General features: G+C 41.1%; 1 protein-coding gene across 1 annotated transcript in view; it reads right to left on the bottom strand.

The window, feature by feature from the left end:
* Positions 1 to 27,432, bottom strand: part of LOC127137151 (uncharacterized) — an 86,543-nt gene that overhangs the window by 40,050 nt on the left and 19,061 nt on the right. The window contains exon 4 of the mRNA XM_051063636.1: positions 2,642 to 5,082. Coding sequence (XP_050919593.1) covers positions 2,642 to 5,082 — 2,441 coding nt within the window. The remainder of the gene's footprint in view (positions 1 to 2,641; positions 5,083 to 27,432) is intronic.

Here is a 27,432-nt window from a genome sequence, read left to right as displayed (position 1 = left end):
TTCCTCTTATAGAGCACATTCTGATTAAGGAAGAAACTGCCTGACAATCTTCTCAAAGTCTTTTTATCTTTTTCTGTTGCTCCAAGAGGATACTCCTGAGTCTGAAGGAAATGCTTGATATCGTGGTACCATGGTTTATCATCAAAACTGGCCTCAGCTGTAAACACATGTGCTAGTCTATCAAGTCGCTTGATCACAATTCTGGGTACTTCGTTTGGAAAACCCACTTGATACATTGAAGACAACGTAGCTAGAGCATCCGCCATATGATTCTCATCCCGAGGAATGTGATGCAATTCAACCTTGGTGAAGAAAGTCAACAATCTTCTTGCATAGTCTTTGTATGGGATCAAGCCAGGGTGGCGTGTTTCCCATTCTCCTTTGATCTGATTGATAACTAACGCTGAGTCACCATAAACAGTAAGATTTTTGATGCGGAGGTCAATGGCTTCTTCAAGACCCATGATACAGGCTTCATATTCAGCAATGTTGTTTGTACATTCAAAGCAAATTCTTGCCGTGAAAGGAATATGAGAACCTTCTGGAGTGATAATGATTGCACCTACTCCATGTCCATAAACGTTGGAAGCTCCATCAAATACTAAACCCCATTGAGAATCTGGTTCAGGTCCTTCTTCAGGAAGTGGCTCTTTACAATCTCTGGATTTTAGGAACATGACATCTTCATCAGGAAACTCATCCTCATTATCATCGTGATCTTCAACGGGTTGGTGAGCAAGGTACTCAGCCAACACACTGCTCTTGATAGCTTTCTGGGTATGATACTCAATGTCGTATTCTGATAACAGCATCTGCCATCTGGCAATCTTACCAGTGAGTGCAGGCTTCTCAAAAATGTAGTTGATTGGATCCATTTTGGATATCAACCAAGTGGTGTGACTTAACATATACTGCCTCAATCTCTTAGCAGCCCAAGCCAATGCACAACATGTCTTCTCGAGTAAGGAGTATCGTGATTCACAGTCAGTAAATTTCTTGCTTAAGTAGTAAATGGCATGCTCTTTCTTTCCAGTTTCGTCTTGTTGACCCAGAATACAGCCCATAGAATTCTCAAGCACTGTCAAATACATAACCAACGGTCTTCCAGCAACAGGTGGTAACAAGATAGGAGGCTCCATGAGGTACTCTTTGATACTGTCAAATGCTTTCTAACAATCCTCTGTCCAAACACAATTCTGACTCTGTCTCAGCAATTTGAAGATAGGTTCACAAGTGGCAGTCATGTGAGAAATAAACCGGGATATGTAATTCAATCGTCCTAGAAAACCTCTCACTTGCCTTTCGGTTTTTGGTACGGGCATCTCTTGGATAGCTTTTACTTTATCTGGATCAACTTCAATGCCTTTTTGGCTGACAATGAAGCCCAAGAGTTTACCTGACCTGACGCCAAATGTGCATTTGTTCGGATTGAGGCGAAGACGGAACTTCCTCAATCGTTGAAACAGCTTCAATAGATCTACTAAGTGACCTTCTTCTGAACGAGACTTCGCGATCATGTCATCCACATAAACCTCAATCTCTTTGTGCATCATGTCGTGAAAGAGCGTTGTCATGGCTCACTGGTAAGTAGCACCTGCGTTCTTCAACCCAAACGGCATTACTTGATAACAGAATGTTCCCCATGGTGTTATGAAGGTAGTTTTTTCCATGTCTTCGGGAGCCATTTTGATCTGGTTATACCCGGAGAATCCGTCCATGAAGGAGAATATGTCAAACTTTGCTGTATTGTCTACCAACATGTCAATGTGAGGCAGGGGAAATCATCCTTTGGGCTTGCTCTATTTAAGTCACGATAGTCGACACACATTCGTACCTTCCCGTCCTTCTTAGGAACTGGCACAATATTATCTATCCACTCTGGATACACTGAAGTGGCAAGAAAACCAGCATCTATTTGCTTCAGAACTTCTTCTTTAATCTTGACGGCCATATCTGGATGTGTTCTTCTTAATTTCTGTTTGACCGGTGGACATTCTGGCTTCAAAGGTAGCTTGTGCTCTACGATGTCAGTGTCGAGACCAGGCATATCTTGATAAGACCAAGCAAACACATCTACATACTCTTTCAACAGGCTGATCAATTGCTCCTTGACCTGTGGGGATAACAATGCTCCAATTTTGACTTCTTTCACATTTTCTTCCGAACCCAAGTTGACTGTTTCCAAAGGCTCCTTGTATGGCTGAATAGTGTCTTCTTCATTTTCAAGCTGGCGGGCGACCTCTTCTGGAATCTCATCCCACTCTTCCTCTTCAGCTTCGAATACAGAATGTTCAAAGTTGGGAGAGGGCATGATGTCATTGTGTTCAACGGGTTTAAGTAACCTGTACAAACAATTGGTTTTAGAGGACTGACCATGACATGCAAAAATGTGTTCTTTTTAAGGTTTTTTTTGTGTTACCATTTTCCGAAAAAGCTGAAAAGATAAAAGGACACAAGTGTATAGGAACACAAAAGATCTTTTTCATGGATAGTACGTTTTTGACAAAAGTGCCCATTTTACAAAATTAATGCTTCGCGCTTTGGGCGAAAGCGGAAGATTTTTGAAAACTGAAAAGCTTAATTACTTTGATATGTGGACACAATGTGGGATGTCAACTGCGGTCCAGTTCTTCATAACTACTCCTGGTGTCACAAATCTGGGGCCTTCGTCTTCTGTCTTTCCCTCAAAAGTATCCTCCTCAACTGCTACCATGTTGATAAACCCACCGCTGTGAAAGATATCTTTGAAAGGTCGCACCACTGAAGTCTGCACTTGTTTTCCATCAACAAAGCCTAATCCTGCATGGTTAACGTTTTCTGGCAACTCTATCACCTTGCCCCACATTTCTGTAGGACCTGTCTTGACAATCTGCTGGGCGTCTTTGAATGACGCGATTGAAACTTCACTTTTCTTGTAATCATCGATGGTCAGGGCCTGAAATGGAGTTTGAACAGCCGTCTCGTCTACTTCTATCACACTAAACGATGAAAGGTGGCTAATCAGCATAGCCTGCTCCCCATTAACCGTCACTATTTGCCCATTTTTGACAAACTTTAACTTTTGGTGTAACGTGGATGTAATGGCACCCGCCTCGTGAATCCATGGGCGTCCGAGCAGACAGCTATAAGCTGGCACTATGTCCATAACCTGGAAAGTGATCTGGAATACGTGTGGTCCAATACCAATAGGCAAATTAACTTCTCCAATGACTGTTTTTCTTGATCCATCGAACGCTTTCACAATAATTCCACTGTGCCGCATTTGCCCCCCTTTGTACTTTAGCTTCAACAAGGTAGACTTGGGCATGACATTCAGAGATGAACCGGTGTCAATTAGGATATTAGACAAAGAATCCCCTTGACAATTGGCTGAGATATGGAGAGCGAAGTTGTGATTCTTTCCTTCTTCTGGCAGTTCTTCATCACAAAAGCCTAAGCCATTGCACGAAGTGATGCTGCCTACAACATTGTTGAACTGCTCTGTTGTTATATCCTGTTCTACAAAGGCTTGATCAAGCACCTTCAGTAGTGCTTCTCTGTGGACAGCTGAGTTCAATAATAAGGACAGGATCGAGATTTTTGACGGTGTCTGTAGCAACTGATCTACCACTTTGTAGTCACTGATCTTGATAATTCTGAGTAGTTCATCTGTTTCTTTGTCAAGGGTTGAATTGCTTGTTTGCCCTTCTGCTTCTCTTGTCACTGGTACCACGACTACTGGATCTTTCTCAACATTTCTACTTGGGATAACCGGCGGAGCGAACACGCGGCCACTGCCCGTCATTCGGCTATTTGCTGCGATATTGGTAACTGAGGCTAAGGTTTTAATCTCAACCTCTTTACCGTTCTCAATAATAGTTGCTGCATAGCGGTAGGGGACCGCTTTATCTGAAGTGTAAGGCATTGGGCCCGGAGGGCAAATCACCACCGGCTCCCTCGGATGATAAGCTATCTCTACTTTCTCTGGAATGTTGAAGCAAGGAATAATGACATTCACTTCTTGTTCTTGTGATTCTGGAGAACTCACTTGTCTAGAAATCTGAATCAAACCCTGATCAAGGACGCCTTGCAAATCATCTTGAATCTTTCTACAACCTCTTGAATTGACTGAACATGTAACACAGATCTGGTGGTCATGTTGGAATAGACCATGAGCACATAAAACAGAATGAATTTCAACCAAAGACCGCCGAATCTCCTCCATCTTCGTAACACGTTGTTCATTGAGACAAACTTCTATATTGTTCACTGATGAAGGACCATGACTTGGCATTGGATTGTCCTTCACATTGGGACCCATGTTCTTGAAGGTCAGGATACCTGCTCTTGTCAACTTCTGTACTTCCAACTTTAAAGCAAAACAGTTGTCTAAGTCATGACCTGAAGCATTCTGATGAAAGGGACAAGATACCTCTGGCTTGTACCACCAAGGTAGCACTTCTGGTACAAGAGGTCGTGGTCGTGGTTGCACAAGGTTTTTAGTGATCAAAGCTGGATACAATTCTGCATATGACATTGGAATTGGATCAAAATTGGTTCTGCTTTGCTGCTGTGGTGGACGTTGTTGTAACTGATGTTGATGTTGTTGAGGTTGATGTTGTTGCTGATACTGAGTATTCTGTTGGAAGCGGTTGGTACGCTGCTGAGGGTATTGGACTTGAACTGGAGCGGAAGTGATTACTGGAGTCACGGCTGCTATATGTTGGTGTTGGGAATGGTAAGGATAATTGATCCTTCTTGGATGATTATAGGACACAGCATTAGTTTCTTGTTCCTTCTTTTTCATAAAACCGCCGTACCTCTTTGCCCCGCTTGAAGATGAACTTCCTTCTCTGACTAGACGCCTTTCTCGAACTGCTTCCTCTAAACGGACTCCCATGTTTACCATGTCAGTAAAGTCTGTAGGAGCGCTTGCAATCATCCTCTCGTAATAAAAAGTATCAAGAGTCTTTAAGAACACTTTCGTCATCTCCTTTTCTTCCATAGGTGGAACAACCTGTGCTGCAATTTCGCGCCACCTTTGCGCGTATTCACGGAATGTCTCCTTTTCTCTTTGTTGCATGGACCTCAACTGATCTCGGTCTGGCACATTATCAAGGTTGTATTTGTAATGTTTGATAAAGGCCTCGCCTAAATCGTTGAAAGTCTTGATCTGAGAACTGTCTAATCCCATATACCAGCGTAAAGCTGCACCGGTAAGGCTGTCTTGAAAACAATGAATGAGCATCCTTTGGTCGTTGGTGTACATTGACATCTTTCGCACGTACATAACCAAATGGGTCTATGGACAAGAACTTCCTTTGTACTTTTCAAATTCTGGTAGTTTAAATTTTGCTGGCATCCTTACGTCTGGAACCAAACACATATCATTTACATCTCTGCCAAACAGTTCTTTCCCACGAAGAGCTTTTATCTCTTTTTGTAATTCCGCAAACTGATCCTGGAATTCATCCATTCTATCATTGAGACCAGGATCCTCACTTGGGGTAGGGCCGTGATAGACAGGTTCTCCTAGGTGAGGAGTATAGTGAACAACGGGAGGCACATTAGTGAAGACAGGAGCATTTGGTGGAACGAACTCTTGTTGATATCTATCTTGATTAAGATCCCTGGGTATTTCCCAAGGACGGGATGTTGTTATGGTAACAGAAGTGACTGGGACAGCGTTGATTTCTGAAGTGATGACTGTAGTGACGGGTGCTGCTGTTGTCTGATTCTGAATTTGAGGTTGATTCTGTGCCGAAGTCTGTCCTGAATTATGAACTTGAGCCCTAGCCTGGGCTTCCTCTGCTTGTAGACGGGCGGTTAACATTTGGTTGCGCATCTCTGCTGCCTGTGCTTGCGCCTGGATCTGTGCATCTTGTGCTTCGGCAACCTGAGCTTGTGCTGTTTGAAGTTGAGCAGCTTGGGCTGCTTGGTTTGCTATCAATGTCTCGACCATAGCAGAAAGGCGGTCAACCTGAGCTTTCAATTCTCGGTTCTCGTTATCTGTTATCTCCATTCTTCTTTTGTAGTTGGCTCTTGTGTTGTAATTATGCGTCAGCTTGAAATGGATCTGCTGGCGGGAAGCAACTGTTAGAAGACTGGACCAAGACAGACAACCTGTATGCACGTGATGCATGGATATGCAAAATGAATGATTTTCCAAGGAACTCTAAGTGAAGGAAAAGATAGAATTGCAAACATTTTTTATAACAAAACAAAATTATCAACCCAAAATACAACCAAGAAAACCATTTAAGGACATGTGTCATCAGGACGAGCATAAACAAGTAGGAGTTGTCCTTCAAGTCTCTCAATTCTTTCTTCATAGGCCTTCTGCATAAAAGCTTTCTCCTTCACCAAACTGTCTACAAGACCTTTCCATGCACCTGAGGACTGTGGAATCTGGGAGTAATCTGTTGTGCCTGAGGAAAATAAATCCTCTTGCACCCTTGGACGTTTACCTGCACGATCTTCTCCACTCTGCTCCTTTAACTGTCTCTGAAGTTCTTCATTTTCCATTTCGAGCACCTGGGCCTTATCCTTCCAAGCGTCTCTCTCTTTCTCGACCCTCTCCAAGGTGGCTTGGAGTTCTTCTTTGTCATCTAGCGGAAGGTAGGGGGTCTTCAACGGAGCGGGTTTGATAGGATCATGATGTGGGTATGGCATTTTCAACTGTATAGCTCTGGCTTTGATCCACTGGAGGTACGGCTCATAGGAGGTACAATCTTTCTTACCCAATTCAAGTCTCCCTTTGCGACAAACACGATGCCAAGCTCTTACTACTCTCTCTTTCATGGTAGGGTCCTCCTCGTTATCCCTCAAGAAAATACCTTCTAAAAGAATGTTAGGAGGCTTGTCCTTCATAGGGTAACCGAGTTGTCTCCTAGCAAGTACTGGATTATAAGAAATGATTCCCTTTGTGCCCATGAGGGGCACATTGGGGAACTCCCCGCAACTATCAATGATCTTCACATCGTCTAAAACTCTACTATACCATGCAATATCTGACTGGGTAAGAGACATAATCCTCTGTGACCACTGAAGTCCTGACTTGCGATCCCAAAAAGTAGCTGACTTAGGAAGATGAGAGACAAACCATTTGTAGAGTAACGGTATACAGCAGACTATGGTTCCTCCTCCTTTCAAAGTTTGGTAATGGATGGAATGATAGGTGTCTCCGAGCAAAGTTGGAACAGGATTACCACTTAGGAAGATGCGTATAGCATATGAATCCACAAAACCTTCAATATTAGGAAATAGTAACAAATCGTAGATCAACAAGGCGAACAGATGCTCCACAATAATATCACAACCTTGACTGGCAAAATAAGAAACCTTCCCCATTAAGAATTTGGCAGTGAAACCTGGAAGTCCTCCTTTGGTGGTGAAGTTATTCTTGAATTCTGACTTCTTCATGTACAACACTTTTGCAAGAGAACTGTGCTCGGGTAACTTTTCTGAACCAGAGAAAGGTACTGTATCAGCAACTGGGATGTGAAGCAACTGGGCATACTCTTCCAATGTAGGCATGAGTTGATAGTCTAGGAATGTGAAACAATGATAGACTGGATCATAGAAATGTACTAATGTCTGCAATAACCCTTCTTCCATCCTAAGTGTCAATAAAGATATAAGTGCCCCATATCTGTCTCTGAAACCAATAGGATCTACGATCGAAGAAACCAGTTTCTTTAGTTCATCTATCTTTGGATTGATGAGATTGTACTTTTTCACACTTCTCCGTCCAAAATCCATGTTTCCTGCAATATTTTCAATCCTCACTTTAAGTTCTTTGGAAAAAGGTTGAAATGAGGGGAATGAATGCATGTCATGCATGCATGCAACAAACACAAACATGGTCAAACAATACAAGGCTCAAAGTTCATCACCAGCATGGAGTTTAGGACAAAGCCCCAAGATAAGTTCTAAGGTTCACCTGCCAAACGGGTTCTAAAAGTTCCCAAGGTTATGGATCCTTCTTCGGATAATACCGGGTTAAGCAACTGCTCGCTTTCCAATATTATTCTCAAAAGAATCTCGCTTGAGTGTGATATCGCGTATCAACCAAACCAGACTTTTGGTCTGAAGTGGTCACCGCATCACATCCTAAGTAAGGCCAAGATGGGGTAAAGGTAAACTGAGGTCCTTGGCTTCACGGGCCCGTCGAAAGCAACAATGCCTCACAAATGACTTGTTTTAGCACTATCACCCTCAAAGAGGCCTCCACCAAGCGGACGAAGGCTCAAGTCAACTCGGTAAGGATTGTCTCCTATCAAGTCAACCTGAATTATCATCCATCCTATCTCAAATGTGCCCCAAATCCGGGTATAGGATTTATCACAAGTATCCCCCAAAACCCAAAAAAACAAACATTACAAACAATACAATTTAGCAAATATTCACAAAGCAAACATATAAACAAGCAAAGATAGGCTAAACCCTCAAATAAGTTTAATCATGTAAGTCCCCAGCAGAGTCGCCATTCTGTCGCGGCGGGATTTTTCACGAGATTAAGTATTGATTGAACTTAACCCGTTTGAAAAATATTTTAAATGCAAGAGTCGCCACCGTCTTTTATTTTATCCAAAAAGAGGAAGGGAAAAATAACGATAAATCCCTTTAGAGTTACGGGTTCGGGGGTTGGTTATGCAAAGGGAAGGTATTAGCACCCTCTACATCTGTGGTACTCCACAGGAACCTTTTTGCTTATGTTTATGTGAATGCTTTGCTTTTTTCGCTTTGATCGTTTGATTGGGGAGATGAGAAAAGAACTTGATTTTATTGCTTTTGGACTCGATAAAGTCATAGACTTCATGCCTACGTATCTCCAAGGCGCAATGGAGAAATCAGAATCCACGTAGTTCTCCCAAAAGAAAAGGGGAAAGTCTGTTTTGTTGATTTTAGATTGGCGTGTCTTGCCATCTCTTGCTCGACCTAGGCGGGAGGCTTCGAGACTGACACGTCCTTTTGAAAATGTTTTTAAACTGAAAAGTCAAAGCTGGCAAAAGATTTGAATGAGCCTAAACCCCGAAACAATAAATAAATGGGCTCATTATAAGGAAGCCCAAGAGTAAGCTCGTGAGTGTGTGAAAAGGGTTTCTTAAACGGCGACCGTCGGAATCGCATCGGGTTTCTCTTTTTTGGATTTTTCGATTTTTTAACATAAAACGTGAACAATACGATTAAACACACAATACAGAACATAAAAAATGCGAGAAAGTAAATTATTACAACACAGTTAGCTATGAATAGTTAGTATTACGAATAGTTAGTGGAGTTAATCGAGCTGAAACTGAAACGAAACGGTTAGTAACAACATAAACAAATATAAAAAACAATATAAACATTTACTTTAGACAAAATAAACATTTGATATAAATAAACATTTAATTAAAATAAACATTTAAACAAATAATTAATTTAACTAACATTTAAATAAAACATATATGCAAAATAATAATAAAAGATAAACAATATTTAGTAAGCAAAAGTAATATATATATATTTATATTTTAGACAATAAATATATAGTAGACAAAAATAATATATATGTACATTTAGACAAATAATATATAATAGACAAAAATAATATATATATATATATATATATATATATATATATATATATAGACAAATAATATATAATAGACAGAGATAAATAATATATTAAAACATATGTTGGTAAGCCGGAACTTTGCCGATTTCAGAGATAAGTGAAGAATATTACCTTGTGTGAAGAGGATGAACTTCTGATCGTCCAAATGATCGACCGAAAGCTGAAAACCGTCACCGACGCAGTGCTGGCTGTCTTCGTGAGTACCTGACTTCAACGTCGCTTTTGATCGGTGAAACGACGCCGGAATGAAATGAACCTTGGATATTTGTGACTTGGACTCAACGAACTTCAAAGATATGAAATTGGTTTTGTGTTTCGGTGAATAATCGGGACGATTTTGGGTTACCGAAAATGAAGAATAAGTGAAATACGGTAATGCTTTTGGAAAAATATTTCTTTTCAATTCTCTGTTTCTTTCCTTACTGATCCACCTCTTTTTCTTTTCTTACTAACTACATCTATATATATATATATATATATATTTAGATTACTTAAACAATAAGAAACCTAAAAAATATCTAACATAAATTAATAATATATATTTAGATTACTTAAACAATAAGAAACCTAAAAAATATCTAACATAAATTAATAATATATATTTAGATTACTTAAACAATAAGAAACCTAAAAAATATCTAACATAAATTAATAATATATATTTAGATTACTTAAACAATAAGAAACTTAAAAAATATCTAACATAAATTAATAATATATATTTAGATTACTTAAACAATAAGAAACCTAAAAAATATCTAACATAAATTAATAATATATATTTATATATTATATAATAATAATAATAATAATAAACTAATATAATATTAATCCTAATTAAATAAACTAATTAACAACTAAACACAATTAATATTAAGCACAAATAATATTAAACGGCACACGATTAAAATACGATAAAATCGAGCGACACGAACGTGATAAAAATGATGACAATTTGCACAGCAAAACAGACAAATTGATAAAACCAATAAACCAGTAAACCGGTAAACCAGTAAAATCAACAACACGACTCAAACAGACTCGATTAAATCACACGGCACAACACGTAATTAAATAAACAACCCTAGGCAATAATAAAATCAACACGACATCACGAAAACGCTGACAAACACAATCACAAATAATCGGACAATACGAAAACTCTAATATATTCGAAATACAGTCAAAATACCGACAAACAAACAATTAAATAGATAAAAACGCACAAAACCTAATCGAAGCGACGCCACGCACAACAGAGATAAGCGAGATAAATACGAGGCAACGATATCGGCCAGGTTTTGCTAAAACAACGAAATACAACACGGTAAGCAACGAAAACACACAAAACCTAATCAAACCAGTTGTCACGCGAAGTTTAAGAAATTGAGATGAATACGATACAACGAGATTAATCAAGATGTGGTCAACAAAGCCAAAGTCAAATTTTGGGGTGCGACAATACGATTGTTGTTGTTGTTGCCTCGGTTGGTAGTCTCGCTGGTTCGCCATGTAATTCACCTCATCGAACCCGGGAGGTGGACAAAACCCGGTGTCATGATCACCCTTGCAAATCTCACAACAAGCTATTTGTTTAGCTTTTGAAGGCTCTCTCAACTCTTTTATTTGTTGAGTTAAGAGTTCAACTTGTTGTGAAATGAGTTTATTTTGGGCGAGAATAGCATCGTTTGTCCCAAGTTAGAGCCATACGGTTAATGATATCAGTAGCTTCATCGACGCTTTTAGACAACAAAGAACCACTCGAGGTAGCATCCAATAAAGTCTTGCAATTAGGTTGAAGGCCGTTCTTGAAAATGTGGATTTGCGTCAATTCGTCAAAACCATGCCCTTTGCGATTTCCGAAGCATGGATTTAAATCTTTCCCATGCTTCATTCAATGATTCGTTGGCTCCTTGCGAAAACACAGAGATAGCCGTTTTGGATTCCATGAACCGGTTGTGGGAGAAAAATCTTTCAATGAACTTCTCTTCCAACACGTTCCAATTCGTCATGACTGCAGGTGTTTGATCCAAGTACCAATCTTTGGCTTTGCCGAGCAAAGCATGAGGAAATAGTCTTTTGAACAACGGTAGCTCTTGAGCTTGATCAACTCCGGCTGCCAATTCTATCTCGTAAAATTTGGTGAGAAAAGCAAAGGGGTCTTCATGGTCCATTCCGGTGAATGGACTTCCGTATAGCAAGTTAAGAGTTCCCGTCTTCATCTCGGCTTTCCTTTCCTGGTGGTTGGCAAACTGAGTTGTATTCCTCGGACTATTGACACATGGTGTGGAAGCGGGCGGTGGTGGTGATGGATCCATGATAGGTGTGAAAGGTGGTGGGTGTGTTGTAGAAGAACCTTCTCCTTGTTCTTGTCGTTGTCTAGCTTGTTGCCTCCTTCGTCTCGTTCTTCTATTCAGTCTCCTTGCGGTTCTTTCGATCTCGGGATCAAAAAGAAGTTGGTCCTCAGGAACCTGCCCTCGCATAAAACGAAAGCTACACACTAAACCAAACAAATTAACAAGCACAAGTCAAAAATTCAGAAGTTAAAAATTCAGCAACTATTGCGATGCTCGCAATATCAATTCACAATCCCCGACAACGGCGCCATTTTGTTAGTACAGGGTTAGAGTATCGGGATTTGTTATCGTCTCCACAGGGATTATGTGATATTGCCGCCGTTCGACAGTTGTTAAGTTCTTAACTTATAGTAACAAGGGGGTTTTAGTTTTTCGGTTACGGTAGCTTGCATAAAAAGTAGGAAATTACGGTAAAAGTTTTGGTTTTACGATTTGAGAAAGATTGTCAAAGTTAGGGTTCGACGATCACTTGGCATGCATATGTTCGATCAAACAAAACTCATAAACTCCATTAGATGATAAACACATTCACAAAATCCTCCCAATGTGTTTATTTCTAACACACATTGTGGTTTTTCCCATTTTGATCCATTGTTGATCTCTCACACAATCTATCAAAATGACTACTTTTAGGTTCAACTTTTAGTGAACAAACTCCTTCAATACTATCTCTAGCTAAAGAACAAGGATGGATGAAAACCTAAGTCAAGAGTTGGAAAACACCTTTCAATCATAAACCAACACAAAGAGTTATCAATAAAATAAGGTTTTCACCATACATTCATCATCAAAGAGTTTACAAATGAAGATCAACCCATATACATACAAAGCTTATGATCATCTACATCTAACCTTGACAAAATGAAAGACTTAGCTACTCATTTTCATGGTAGCTTGAGCAATAAGTTTCGGAAGAAGGTTGATCAACATCCGAGTCGAAGAATCGAGATTGGATGGGAATCCACCTTCTTTTTGTAAAATATTGTCAAGAGAAGAAGAAGAATGAGAAATGGGGTTTCTAGGGCACAAAAATCCTCTCTAGCAAGAAAACAAGTAAAAAGATGATAAAAAGATCTAAGAGTCCTTTTCCAAAAAGTAGCCCATGCTACTTATAGAAATGGTTGCTGAGCTGTCATGCTCGCAAGGCGAGCAGAATGGTTCGCCTAGCAAGCCCCAAAATAAGTCATCAGAAGAGCCTGCGTCTAGAGGAGTCATCCTAGACAAGTTTGTACTGTTCGCTAGGCGAACAATCCTTCGCTAGGCGAAGCCTTCGCTTCTCTCATTCGCTCCAGCGAGTCTTGATGATTTTGCTACTGGAATTATTCGCTACATGCTCGCTGGCTGCTCGCCTAGCGAATACTTGATCTTTTTGGTTTTGTCCAAGTCTGGGAGTGTTCGCTGGCATCTCGCTGAGTGCTCGCCTAGCGAATACTTCGCTACCTTGCTCGCCTAGCGAGCTTGCTTATATTTGCTTTCTTTCTTGGTTCCTTTGCCATCTTTCTTGTACCTTAGTTTTCTACTCTTTCATGCCTAATTCCTGCACAATAACACACAAATTAAAGGTACCAAGATCGTTTCACATAGTATTGCAAATCAACAAAAGAAAGGGTGGTTTTGAACACTTTTTCGACAAAAAGGAGTGAAAGATGCCCACATATGATAGCTCAAATAAGCAAACTTGGGCATCTAACACCTTCTCCCCGCCAACAATGACTAATTTCCCGTTCTTGACAAATTTGAGTTTCTGATGCAATGTGGAGGTAACACTCCTGCCTCGTGGATCCATGGCCTTCCCAACATACAACTGTAGGCCGGGTGGATATCCATTACTTGAAAAGTAATTTGAAAATCACTCGGACCTATCTTCACCGGAAGGTCCACTTCACCAATCACTGTTTTGCGTGAACCATCAAAAGCTTTGACGACCACACCACTATATCTCATATGCGCTCCTTGATATGACAACTTTGACAATGTTAACTTCGGCAACACATTCAACGAAGATCCGGTGTCAACAAGAACATTGGATAAAGCGTCATCTTTGCAATTCATGGAGATATGCAAAGCCAAATTGTGATTCCTACCCTCCTCAGGGAGTTCCTCCTCACAAAAACTGAGATTATTACAGGAAGTGATGTTAGCTACAATATGATCAAACTGATCTACCATAACATCATGTTCCACGAAAGCTTGCTCTAGAACTCTTTGCAGTGCTTCTCTGTGCGCTTCTAAATTCATTAACAAAGACAGTACTGAAATCTTCGAGGGGGTTTGGAGCAGCTGCTCCACCACATTAAACTCACTCTTCTTTATCAGCCTAAGTACCTCATCATCATCGTTAGTCTTCAAATTACTGGACTCACCAGACTGACGCTTTGAAGCACTAACTGGATCTACTGCAGGCATTTCTACCTTCTTACCAACTGAACCATCTTCTACATCTTTTGGGAACACCGACCTAAACACTCGACCACTGCGGGTCACCTTGGTAACAACAGCAATGCTCACGACAGAATTTGTCGTATGTAATGGAACCTCTTGACCATCCTTCACCATAGTTGCATTATACTGATAAGGAACAGCCTTATCGGATGCGTACGGGACTGGACCCGTCAACTGTACGACCAACGGTGATACCGATCTTTGGCTGATATTGTTATTGTTTCTACTATCTTACTAAATCACCACTCTCTCAGGATTCTTAAACACGGGAACAATCACATTGACATCGTCATCTATGTGACGGGATTGAACAATCTGAATCAAGCCTTCATCCATCAACCGCTGGATGTCCCTTTTCACAATCACACAACCCCTCGGGTTGACACTACAGATAGCACAACCATCATGGTCATGCTCACAATTGCTCACCAAGAAAATATCCTTATGCATCTTCACCAAGGACCTACTAATGTACATCGAATACCTTGAACTCCCCGGGATAGCCGTCCACCATATTGACAGATGAATTTACATGGGCAGGCAGTCAGTTTGCTTTAACATTCGGCGCACGGTCCTCAAAGGACACCATTCCACTCTTAACTAGCTTTTGAACTTCATATTTGAGTGGATAGCAGTTCTCAATGTCATGTCCAGGTGCTCCTTGATGAAAAGCACATCGGAGTTCTGGCTTGTACCACCATGGAAGTGGTTCAGGAATTTGCGGAGGGTTTCTTGGTTGGACTAGGTTCTTAAGAACCAATGATGGATAAAGCTCTGCATATGTCATAGGAATCGGGTCTAAAGAGACCTTCTTCCTCTCAAAATTCTGTTGTTGATGATTGTTGGTATTGTTGTTGTAGTAGGTGCTTGTTCGTTGTTGTGGTTGTTGTTGTTGACTTTGTTGTTGTTGAACTGGTGCTAATTGACTTGCTGAAAATACAGGAATAACCAAAGATACCTGATGATGATGTTGACGGGGTGGTTGACTTTTTCTGATTTGAGGCCTTCTCTTCCTCCCACTAACAATTGCATTGGTTTCATTATCCTTCTTCTTACCAAAACTGATGCTGTATCTCTTATTGGACGATACTTCCTCCTTAGACAACTTTCCTTCTCGGGCACCTTCTTCTAGCCTCATCCCTATACTTACCATTTCGGTAAAATCACTGGGGGCACTGGCGATCGCCTTCTCATAGTAAAATGAGCTAAGGGTCTTCAGAAATTTTTTGGTCATCTCCTTTTCCTCTAAAGGAGGGTTGATCTGAGCAGCGAGCTCTCTCCATCTCTGCGCATACTCCTTGAATGTCTCCTTGTCTTTTTGAGACAACGACCTCAATTGGTCTCTATCAGGAGCCATATCAACATTGTACTTGTATTGCTTTACAAATGCTTCACCCAAATCGTTGAAAGTGCGGATGTTCGCACTATCCAACCCCATATACCACCTTAATGCGGCGCCGATCAAACTGTCTTGAAAGTAGTGGATCAACAGTTGATCGTTGTCTGTTTGGGTAGACATTTTGCAGGCATACATCACCAAATGACTGAGTGGACATGTGTTTCCTTTGTACTTTTCAAAGTCAGGCACTTTGAATTTTACCATAATCTTCGCATTCGGCACTAGACATAATTCAGCAGCACTCTTCCCAAATAGATCCTTACCTCTCAAAGTTTTCAATTTCTTGCGCAGCTCAAGAAATTGATCTTTTATCTCATCCATTTTCTCATATACATCCAGGCCCTCAGACGGCTCTGAATGATAAATGGTATCTTCCACATGAGATAAGGTATGCACGACAGACGGTGACACCGACATGACCGGGCTAGATGCCGACATGGAAGCAAATGTAGGAGTAAAGCCTTTAGGCACGAAGTTCGGAGGCATTCCCCATGGGAATCCGGTAGGCATAGCAGGCGCAAAATGAGAACAGTTGCGGGAACAATAGAGGTAGCCACCTCTGAAATAACAGCCCTTTGAGGAGGAGGAGTTACAGGCGTTGGAGAAGACTGGCTCTGTGCAGCTAGAACTGACTCCATCATGGCCGTCAGGCGGGCGATCTCCTCTTTCAAATCTCTATTCTCTTGCTCAAGATGTTCCATGATTCTGGAGTGATTGGCGCGAGTATTGTACCAATGAGTCAGCTTGGCTGAAGCACAGAAGAAACACCAATGAGACATCTGGCGAAAGAGAAACCTTCTTATGCAAATGATGCATGAAATGTGATATTTGGTTATTTTTATTTTCAAGGAACTTACTATATTATTTGCAAATATATATATATATATATATATATATATATATATATATATATATATATATATATATATATATATATATATATATATATATATATATATATATAAAACAACAATTGCAACAATTTGATATGACCATAAAAATCTCTTTTATTTATATAATTGGAAGGATTACACTCAGTACAATTTCAGAAACCAAATGAAAAATACAAGAGAAAAGGAGACTAGTCCTCCTAAGGATCCCTAACAACAACGTCAGAAGATTTGGCTGTAGGCACATACTTCCTTCGAATGCGTCGGATCTCGGTCTCAAAAGAAGCCTTCATCTGAGTCTTCTCGAGGACAAGCTGATCAACAATCTTCTACCAAGCAACGGAAGGCTAAGGCATGCTAGAAGATGAAACCTCTGGCTCTCTCTGTCTCTTTGTTTCTCGATGCTCAAGTAGCTCAATAAGTGCATCTTTGTCCTTAGACTCAAGCTGCAACTCCTCATGCTTTTTGCTCAAAGCATGGAACCGCTCTTCCCATATATCCTTCTCTCGCTTCATCTTGGCGAGTGCGTCTTCCAACTCCTCTCTATCTTGGTTAGGGAGAGTTAATGGCTCAGCCACAACCATAGACACAGGTCTCTCACAAGGATAAGGCATCTTCAATTCCATAGCTCTCTTCTTCACCCAAAGAGTGTAAGCTTTCAAAGGTACACAATTGCACGGACCAAGCTCGGATCTTCCTTTTCTATGCACATCATTCCAAGCATGCACAATCTTCTTCTTCAAATGTTGGGGATCTTTACCCTCTGTCGCATTACGCGAAAAACCGGCGGGAAACGAAGACAACAGAGCCGCCACCGTGCGTTATTTATCCCAAAAGAGGGAAAGGAAACGCTCGAAGTAAACCTGGAAAAAGCATGGTCTTGCGACCAAAGAGAATGGGATCGGGAGTCGGTTATGTGAAGGGAAGGTATTAGCACCCCTACGCATCCGTCGTACTCGACGGGATCCACGCACAAAAGGAAGGAATATGGTTGCTAAAAACACTGCTCAAACACACACACTAGCTGAAAGAGACACAGGAAAACAAACAAGACTGACTTGGCAGGACATCGCGTCCTGGGCCTACTTAGTCTATCAGGCATAGACATCAGAGTCGAAGTAGTTCGGACTGGGGAACAAAACATGCTCGCTAGGATGTCGCATCCTATGCATACGTATCTTCTTGGACTAAGAAGAATCAGAGCATTCGTAGCTCGGCTCACGCACACAAACAAAACAACACTGGAAATCGACTGCCAATCGCTGGGCTTACGTCAAACTCCTACACAAAACACGGGCAAACATGGAACCCGAATGCCAATCGCTGGTCTTACATCAGCTTCCGAACCAAACACACCCACACTGGAAACCAGATGCCACTTGATGGACTTATACCGGACTCCAAGCACACAACAAGAGGATACGGAATGCCAATCGATGGTCTTACATCCATCTCCTGACACACACAAGACAAAACAAAAACGGGCGCCCGGAGAGATCAGCTCATCTCCTGCCTACGTACCTCATCTGGTATGAGGATCAGGGCGACATAGTTCCCCTACGAAGGGACACAAGACTAGCCTAACCAGATAACAGAGGGAGACACAACTAGGGAGACTAACTCGAGCCTAGATGTTATCATGCAAAATCATCCCTAAGTCAAGGTTGCTATCTAACTTGCACAGGGAGCAAGCTAAACCTAAAGCACAGGCAACAGCAAACAATCACAGATAGCACACACTATATACACACCAAGTGGGGCTTAAACAAAGGTGAGGCTGCAAGAGCAAGCCAACTGGAAGGGTAATGTTAGCTCTTAACCTTGACATTGAGAGTCAAGGTGAAGCCAGATGAAAGGTGAGTGAAGATTAGACTTCACAACTCCTATCCCTGGTCAGGGAGAGCTTCAGACAATGAAGTGTGGGTCCAGAAAGTGGGAACCCTTCTACACTTATGACACTGACTCAACTGATCTTGGGTTAATGTCCACAAGGCATCAACATGTGATGTGAGCCAAGGGACGACTCAACAGAATAGCAGGAGGTGGACTACACACCTCTTGTGTCTGCCAATTGCCTTAACAAAGGTCTTTTCCTGCTTGGGGACAAAAAATAAACAAGCACAAACATTGCCTCTTAAGGAGGACTTCAGACAGATGCCTGGCCAAATAACAGGCCAGGTCTTCCAGACTACATGGAGAAGAGATCATTATACCTCAGTGCTCTAGCTAGCAAGCAAAGCACAATCAAGTTCACAAAGGGAACTATAGCAACTAAGGTACCTGAAATCAATCCAATATAATCAGTACTCAGCTCAATCAATAAGCAAACAGACAATAGTCAACAGTTAACTATACAGTCAAACAACAGTCAATGCACAAAGGTGCAAGCCACAAGGCCTAAACTCAAGTTTCAAAACCTACAAAACAAACTCCAAGTTAGTCATAAAAAGCAACAAGCCAACTCCAATTGAAGGCACATCATCAAGCATAAGCAAATTGTGCTTTTAACCTGAAACAAAGCTCAAATGTGAGAGCACAAACCACTAGTACAAGACTAGGGTCAAAATGAGATCAAAAAGTCAAAACAGAACATGAAACTTATCAAAACCAAGATCAATCAAATAAGAATCAAATCCAAGTGGTTTCACATTCATATCATTCATCAATATCATTTCATGAACCAAAGAGTACAAAACAAGCAATTTGAAACCTCATACAACCAAACAGAATGGTTCAACTCAAATCAAGTCACAAACATTTCAATAAATCACCAAAAAATTCATGATCAAGCAGCATTCATAACATGACAATCAAACCAAATTTCAGCTCATTTGGACCAAGGGAAGCAAGTCAATGAAATTCATAAAGTCAAAGCATTATCAAGCAAGCTCATACAAGGCATCAAAACATGCATCAACTTCAATCAATCATAAAACAGAAACCAAACATGATAAATGAACCAAATCAAAACCATGGCAAACTTCAAGATGTCTATAATACACATGCCAAATTTCAAGTCCATTCAATAAACCATAAGAATTTCCCAAATCATATAAAATCATGTCTCACAAGAAGTCAACAATTGGTCAAACAGAGGAGAAAATCTCAATCAAATTGGAAATGCACTCAAATATTCCAGGAAATTTCACGTTCAAACTTAACATCTAGATGTAATCTCATGCAAAAATCCAGAGCAATTCATGTTCATATGGCATAGAAAATAAAATCAAGAAGATGCACAAGACATGGTGTGACACAAATTGTCACACCTCCAAAGATCATAGCATATCTCTCAATCCAGGAACTCAAAAATCACAAACCACATATCAAAATGACCAGGAATGAGTCTAGATCACACATGTAAAATTTCAAGAATTTCTAATTAAGTATCAAGATTTCATGAAAGAAAGAGTGAGCAAGGTGCAAGAAATGGTTCACTAGAACAAACCCTAGACCTTTTCAAAATCCATCCGTGCACAATATTATTAAAAATCACCAAAAAATCAAGGACATCATGAGGGACACATCAAAAAAAGAATCATGAAATTTGGATTAATTTTGAGTGAGTTATGAGTTTATTAATGTAGGGAAAAAATAAAAAAAAAGAAATGAGCATGGATGAACATGTAAAATATGGATGACATAAAAGCCAAAACCTAAGATGAGAAAGCCACTACACGGGATCGAACCGTGTTCAAATTCCACTAGGGGCGCCACTTAGTGAAACGCCGCGTTTCACTAAGTGATGTGGCACCACATGATAGGTCTCATGGGAGAAAAACAGCGGAAACATGCACAAGCGCAGCAAGAGGGATCAAACACGAGCTGGAATGAGATTTCTTAGGGTTTATGAACATCTTCATCATGTTCATCATCACATGAACTTTTTTCTCAGAATTTAACAACCAATATACCGTTGTGTTCGTCTCATCATGTACATCAACAATTCAAACATAATTTTCCTTAATTCTCACTATGCAACATGAATCGATCAAAGTAAATTTTGGTAATCAAACTTCTAATTCAAATATCTCACTCAAAACCTAATGGAAATGCACGATTCAAAGTGCAGTGTACTCAGCAATAAAAACTCTATCAAAGCCATATCATAATTTTAGCAATTGTGAGATTTGAGTTCTAACCTCTTGGAGATGCAGTAACTTGATTTGATGGATTCAAGGCTCAAAAGATGAAAACAGATGTTGATTGATGCTTCAGGAGATGAATGAAGCCAAGTCTTTAGCTCAATTATGCTCCAGCTCGAAGAATTCTCAAACTGCCATGTGAAGCTTGATGTTCAACAGCCACGATTTCTTCAAGATTTTTCACTTTTCTTCTTCAACAGTTCTCCTACAGTACCTGCAGAGGATGAATCACACAAGAACAAGCAAGAATGATGATGAATCTTGATGAACAAGAGTGAAAAAGTTTGGAAAAATTTGAGAGAATTTGGTGATTTTTTGAGTTTGGATCTGAGAAAATGAATGTGTTCAATCTGAATTCAGTTACAATTAATGCTTTATACCACTTCCTAATCCAATTGTTAAGCATGATTAGCAAAATGAATGAGATTAGTGAAATGCACCATCATGTTAAATGGCCAAAATGACCTTATGCACAAATGACCAATGGAACAGTAAAAATGCATTTGAAGCAAGTCCAATTTTCTGTTTAGGAGCTGTTGGAAGTGGTTTGGAGTGAAAATTGCATTTAGTTTTCAAATTCACTATTTTTACCACCAAAATGCAAATTGATCACTTGAAAAATGGACTTTTGATATGATGCTTTTTGATGAAATGTAATGATGCATTATGATAGTACATGTCAAATGTGACTTGCTCAAAAAAGAATCACCCAATTTGGCCAAATGGTTCATGAGTTATCCCACTTTGAAGTTCAACTTTTCTTGAAAATGATTTGATCATAACTTGCCAACCACACATGAGAAATGAGTGTTCTTGGACTTTTTGGAAAGGTGAGAGCAATATCTTCAACTTTTATGTTGGACAAAATTCCATTTGAAGCTTTTATGATGATGTAGATTTGAGGAGAAGAACTTTCCATTTTTGGCAGTTTGAAATTACAGGTCACTTACTATTTTTGGAAACTTTTCATCTGACCTTAAATTCTTCAATCTTGATCTTTGAAATGTCAAATGAGACTTGTATGGACATGAATGAAGCTTTTCAAACCATCTCCCACCTTCAAATCCTTGATTTCTGGCACAGTTGACCACAGTTGACTTTCTAGGGTTTCAAATGAAATTCAGCTTGACTGATGACTTCTGAGCATCTAATCTTTGGCCAATCCACTTCAAAATGATCACATAATCATATGAACTTGATAAACCACCCCTAGGGCTTTGCTTCCTTGAGAAATGCACATGTTTGCTTGCTTGACTGATCTTCTGATCCTCTTGACCTAATCTTGTCTGATGACTTGCACTTGGGCAAAGGACAATGCAATGCTATGCAGTAGACTATGTTATGTTAATGACCTAATCATGAAAATGAATGTACAAATGGGAGGTGCAAATTTGAGGTGCTACAGCTGCCCCTATTCAATCAACTGGGAACCCGAATGGATGAGAGCAACGACTGTCAGACCTTCAGGGTAAACAGGGATTGAATACCGAAGAACCGTAGAAATTTGCACACTGCGGGGATCCACCAACAAAAACGTCCACTGGGACATGATATTTATTACTGGGGATTTTGATTGATTTCTGGTTTTTTTTTCAAAGGTACAAACACCTCCAGACATCTCAAGACGATGAATGGGAATGGGAATCACAACTAGACGTCAACGGACGACTAGGAAAAACTCAACGTTTACCGAGACCAACGGAGAGGTAGCCAGTCATTAATGAATGAACTGGGAGAGATACAACCATACGTCAACGGACGTAGTGGGAAAAACTCGACGTTTACCGAAACCAACAGAGAGGTAACTCTACTGGGGACGACCAGGAAAAACTCGACGTTTACCAAGACCAACGGAGAGGTAGCCAAACATCAACGGACGACGGATGAACTGGAAGGACTCGACCAGACGTCAACGGACGAAAGGGAGAAGTTCGACGTTTATCGACACCAACGGAGAAGGAGACCAGACATCAACGGACGACGGATGAACTCAACGTTTATCGACACCAACGGAGAAGGAGAAAACTCGACCAGACGCCAACGGACGAAAGGGAGAAGCTCGACGTTTATCGACACCAACGGAGAAGGAGAAAGCTCAACGTTTATCGACACCAACGGAGAAGGAGAAAGCTCAACATTTATCGACACCAACGGAGAAGGAGAAAACTCGACCAGACGTCAACGAACGAACGGGAGAAGCTCGACGTTTATCGACACCAACGGAGAAGGAGAAAACTCGACCAGACGTCGACGGACGAACGGGAGAAGCTCGACGTTTATCGACACCAACGGAGAAGGAGAACCCACTTCACTGAGGAAGGGTACAACAACCGGACCGAATAGGACGTCCACCGACGACTCTACTGGGGATTCTGGGTTGGGAATCAACCAGACATTAATGAATGACTGGGGAATAGGATTCACAATCACACGTCAACGGACGAATGAGAAAAACTCAACGTTTATCGAAACCAACAAAGAGGTAAATCTGCATGGGGAAAAGTACAACTGGACGTCATCGGACGAATAGGAAAAACTCGACGTTTATCGAAACCAACGGAGAGGTAAACAAGATGTCAACGGACGACCTGTGGGGAATACATCTAGATATCAACGGATAACTAGGAAAAACTCGACGTTTATCGAAACCAACGGAGAGGTAACCAGACATCAACGGACGACGGATGAACTGGGAAGGAGATACAACTAGTTATCGACGGATAACTAGGAAAAACTCGACGTTTATCGAAACCAACGGAGAGGTAACTCTGAGGGGAAAGATATCAATTATACGTCATCGGACATATAGGAAAAACTCAACGTTTACCAAAACCAACGGAGAGGTGACCCTGCGGGGGAAATCATCAGGTTCTACCAAATGATCTGTGGGGAACAAGCAACTACACGTCAACGGACGCATAGGAAAAACTCAACGTTTATCGACACCAACGGAGAGGAGGATCTGCTGGGGAGAGAGAACACAACCAAATCATCAACGGATGATCGGGAAAAACTCGACGTTTATCGACACCAACGGAGAGGAGGAACTCACTGGGGATCAAGGTCACGACAAGGAGCAGACAGGAAGGAACACCAAGGATGTCGGGTTATAGGCATGAAAAAGGGTGATCGACCAAAGCGTGAATTGGTTTGTGTTCCAAAACACTCATCATCCTGAAGAGGGCTAGAAAAGCAATCTTGTTAGAGGATGGACATTCGATTCCACAAGAAACACGAATCTTACTCAGTTGGGGAAACAAACAAAATGTTCAACCAAAGAGCGCATGAGATATATTATCTATAGCCGTTAAAACGTAGATAATACACTCGCATGGAAGATTATCCATAACCGGGTTGAGGTTGTTAGATGGATAAATCGACCGACATCATCCTGAAGAGAGCGAAAGCAAACTTGTTAAAGGATGGATATCCGATTCCACGAGGAATACGAATCTTACTCAGCTGGGGAGGACGACTTCGACCCAAGAGCGCATGAGATATATTATCTATAGCCGTCGAAACGTAGATAATACACTCGCATGGAAGATTATCCATAACCGGGTTGTAGGTTGTTAAACGGATAAATCGACCGAAATCATCCTGAAGAGAGCGAAAGCAAACTTGTTAAAGGATGGACATTCGATTCCACAAGGAATACGAATCTTACTCTGCTGGAGAAAACAATCAAAAGATTGACCAAAGAGTGCATGAGACATATTATCTATAGCCGTCAAAACGTAGATAATACACTCGCATGGAAGATTATCCATAACCGGGTTGAGGTTGTTAGATGGATAAATCGACCGACATCATCCTGAAGAGAGCGAAAGCAAACTTGTTAAAGGATGGACATTCGATTCCGAACAAAGGAATACGAATCTTACTCAACTGGGGAGGACGACTTCGACCCAAGAGCGCATGAGATATATTATCTATAGCCGTCAAAACGTAGATAATACACTCGCATGGAAGATTACCCATAACCGGGTTGCAGGTTGTTAAATGGATAAATCAACCGACATCATCCTGAAGAGAGCGAAAGCAAACTTGTTAAAGGATGGATATCCGATTCCACGAGGAATACGAATCTTACTCTGCTGGGAGGGACGACACTTCGACCAACGAGCGCATGAGATATATTATCTATAGCCGTCAAAACGTAGATAATACACTCGCATGGAAGATTACCCATAACCGGGTTGTAGGTTGTTAAATGGATAAACGACCGAAAAGAAAGGCATCGGGGTACCAGACTAGCTATGCAAAAGATGACCAATCAAAAAAGGGGAAACTACAAACATTACCAGCAAATGGTGAATGAAAGAGGACCCACTGAGGATAAAATTGTTTACTCGGAGCAAACATCCAAAAGGAGAAAGGGATATCAATACCGAAAACTGGATACTGATAACTGCAAAGAGGGGATTCCATCTACCGGTTAGTAGGTAGAAAACCACGGAAAAGTAACCGTCACCAATCAGGATGAGCACAAAGGGTTAACTCCACCAAGGGGAGAACGTGGAGTTTACATCTATCGGTTGACAAATAGAAGACCACAAAGATAGGACTTACAACTACCGGTTTGTAGGTAGAGGCCACAAATTCGCTGAGGATAAGATGAATGAGTGCCAGTTAGTAAGCAACTATTCATTCATGCCCCAGGGAAGCACAAGAAACAGTCAATAGAAAGCCAATTTAGGATCGATCCAAAAAGGCAAACTGAATCAAGACTCATCCTAATGAGGAAGGAACTCAATAGGGAAAACCCATCCCGTTAGGTGTGCAGGGAGGGAACGGAAACAACCGTCATCCACGAGGATATAACTCAGTGGGGAGCGCAGAAGGAAACGACAGACACTTTATGCCTAAGGGGTAGACTCTACATGGAGAGATCGGACACACCCACATCTTCCAGGAGAGGATCTATCGGGGGGAGAAACAAGTTTTCCTTTCACCACCGAATGAGGAAATAAACCTCTCTGGGGAGTATCAATCCTGAATACCGCCAGGGACAACTGTAGCAACGTGCTGTACGAATGTTTGAACAAATGATCCGCCTCTGCCGGGGATACGGTCTGACTGGTTTCGAACACATGAATGCAAATGTTTGAATTTTTCTATGGCGTAATGCTCCATATTGAATGGAAATGCTACGCAATTTTGAGGATGCAGTGATTACTATATGCCAAATGCAAATGATGAAAACTCCGCTGGGGAACCCAAAAATCAGATACTCCAACTCTGTGGGGAGACTCCGCTTGGAGAAATCTGCTTGAGGAAAACTCTACAGGGAGAGCACCGACTTCTCACTCATGCTGGAGAAAGTGATACCAAGAACCAACCAGATCTCTGGTGAGGATAGATAGGCATTGATAAAGTTCACCATGTCAACAACTCTGCTGGGATCCATTCGAGGGATGCCGGATTACTGGGTTATCAATCCACCAAATACCGAATCTTCACAGAAAAGCACCCATGCTGGGGAGAAGAGAAGACTGCTCTGCTGGAGAGACGAAAGTTGAGGTCTTCAGTCAACACTCTGCTTGGGAACTGCCCCACCAAAGTGTTCAAACAGCAAACTTGCTGGGGATGCCCCACAATAAGGCTCAAAAAGCACTCTACTGAAGATGCCCCACAATAGGGCTAACAGGGACTTTGGAGGAAGAATGTTGCACTGTAGGGCACATGAAAATGAACAACTTCAACCAACACTACACTGAGCAACCTTGCTGAGGAGGAACCACAGGAGGTTCTACAGGAAAAAGATACAGTTATGCTCGAGATACGAACACATGTCTTACCTGTTGGCAATCATACCACCCTTGGGAGAGCACTGCAGATCTCCTAAGTATCTTTCCATCATTGTGAATGTTCACTTTGTTTAAGAACAATTTTTTTGAAAAATTTGTTTATTTTGAAAACAATGATACTTTATCAATTACAACATGCAAAACATTTGTTGAGTCGAAACAAATAAGAGTGCAAATAATTGGATAAAAGCTCAAATCGATGTGATGGAATGGCAGTCTGCAAAGGGCGAGACTCCATAGATCTGTACAAGTTTGAAACCGGTGATATATATTGGAGAGGGCTACATTGAACATAATGACCTTTCCTCTACCATTCCGAATTTTCGATGTATTCGGAGCTTCAGTCGACGACGAATCGAGAATCCCTGACGGATGACAGATGTAGAACACTGTCTTGTCAGGATGCAGTTACTTGCCAAATCCCTAATTTTTGCCTAGATTGCCCCAGTGTGAGGTGCTCAATCTAGCGGGATGCAAATTTTTCAATGTCTCTAACTTTTGCCTGGATCGCCCTTTCGGGTTTTCAATCCACCGAGACGCTCCTTTTTGCCTAAGTCGCCCTTTGGGGTGTTCGACTTAGCGAGCTGTTTTGCTTTTTATTTATTTATTTTAGGCGAAGTATTTCTTGACTGCATCGGAATTCACAGGACGAGCGAACTTCTTCATCCATTGTTGTAAGTGTCAAAGCACCGCCTGAAAAGGCTCTCTTGACAACATATGGACATTCATAGCTTGGGGTTCACTTGCCCCTGGAATCGAGCGCGAAAGACAAGACTTTCTTGAGCACA

The sequence above is a fragment of the Lathyrus oleraceus genome, chromosome 4 (genome assembly GCF_024323335.1).
Source record: "Lathyrus oleraceus cultivar Zhongwan6 chromosome 4, CAAS_Psat_ZW6_1.0, whole genome shotgun sequence".
In the NCBI taxonomy this organism is placed as follows: domain Eukaryota; kingdom Viridiplantae; phylum Streptophyta; class Magnoliopsida; order Fabales; family Fabaceae; genus Lathyrus; species Lathyrus oleraceus.
Note: the sequence above shows the minus strand (reverse complement) of the source record. Positions and strands in the feature narration are given on the sequence as shown.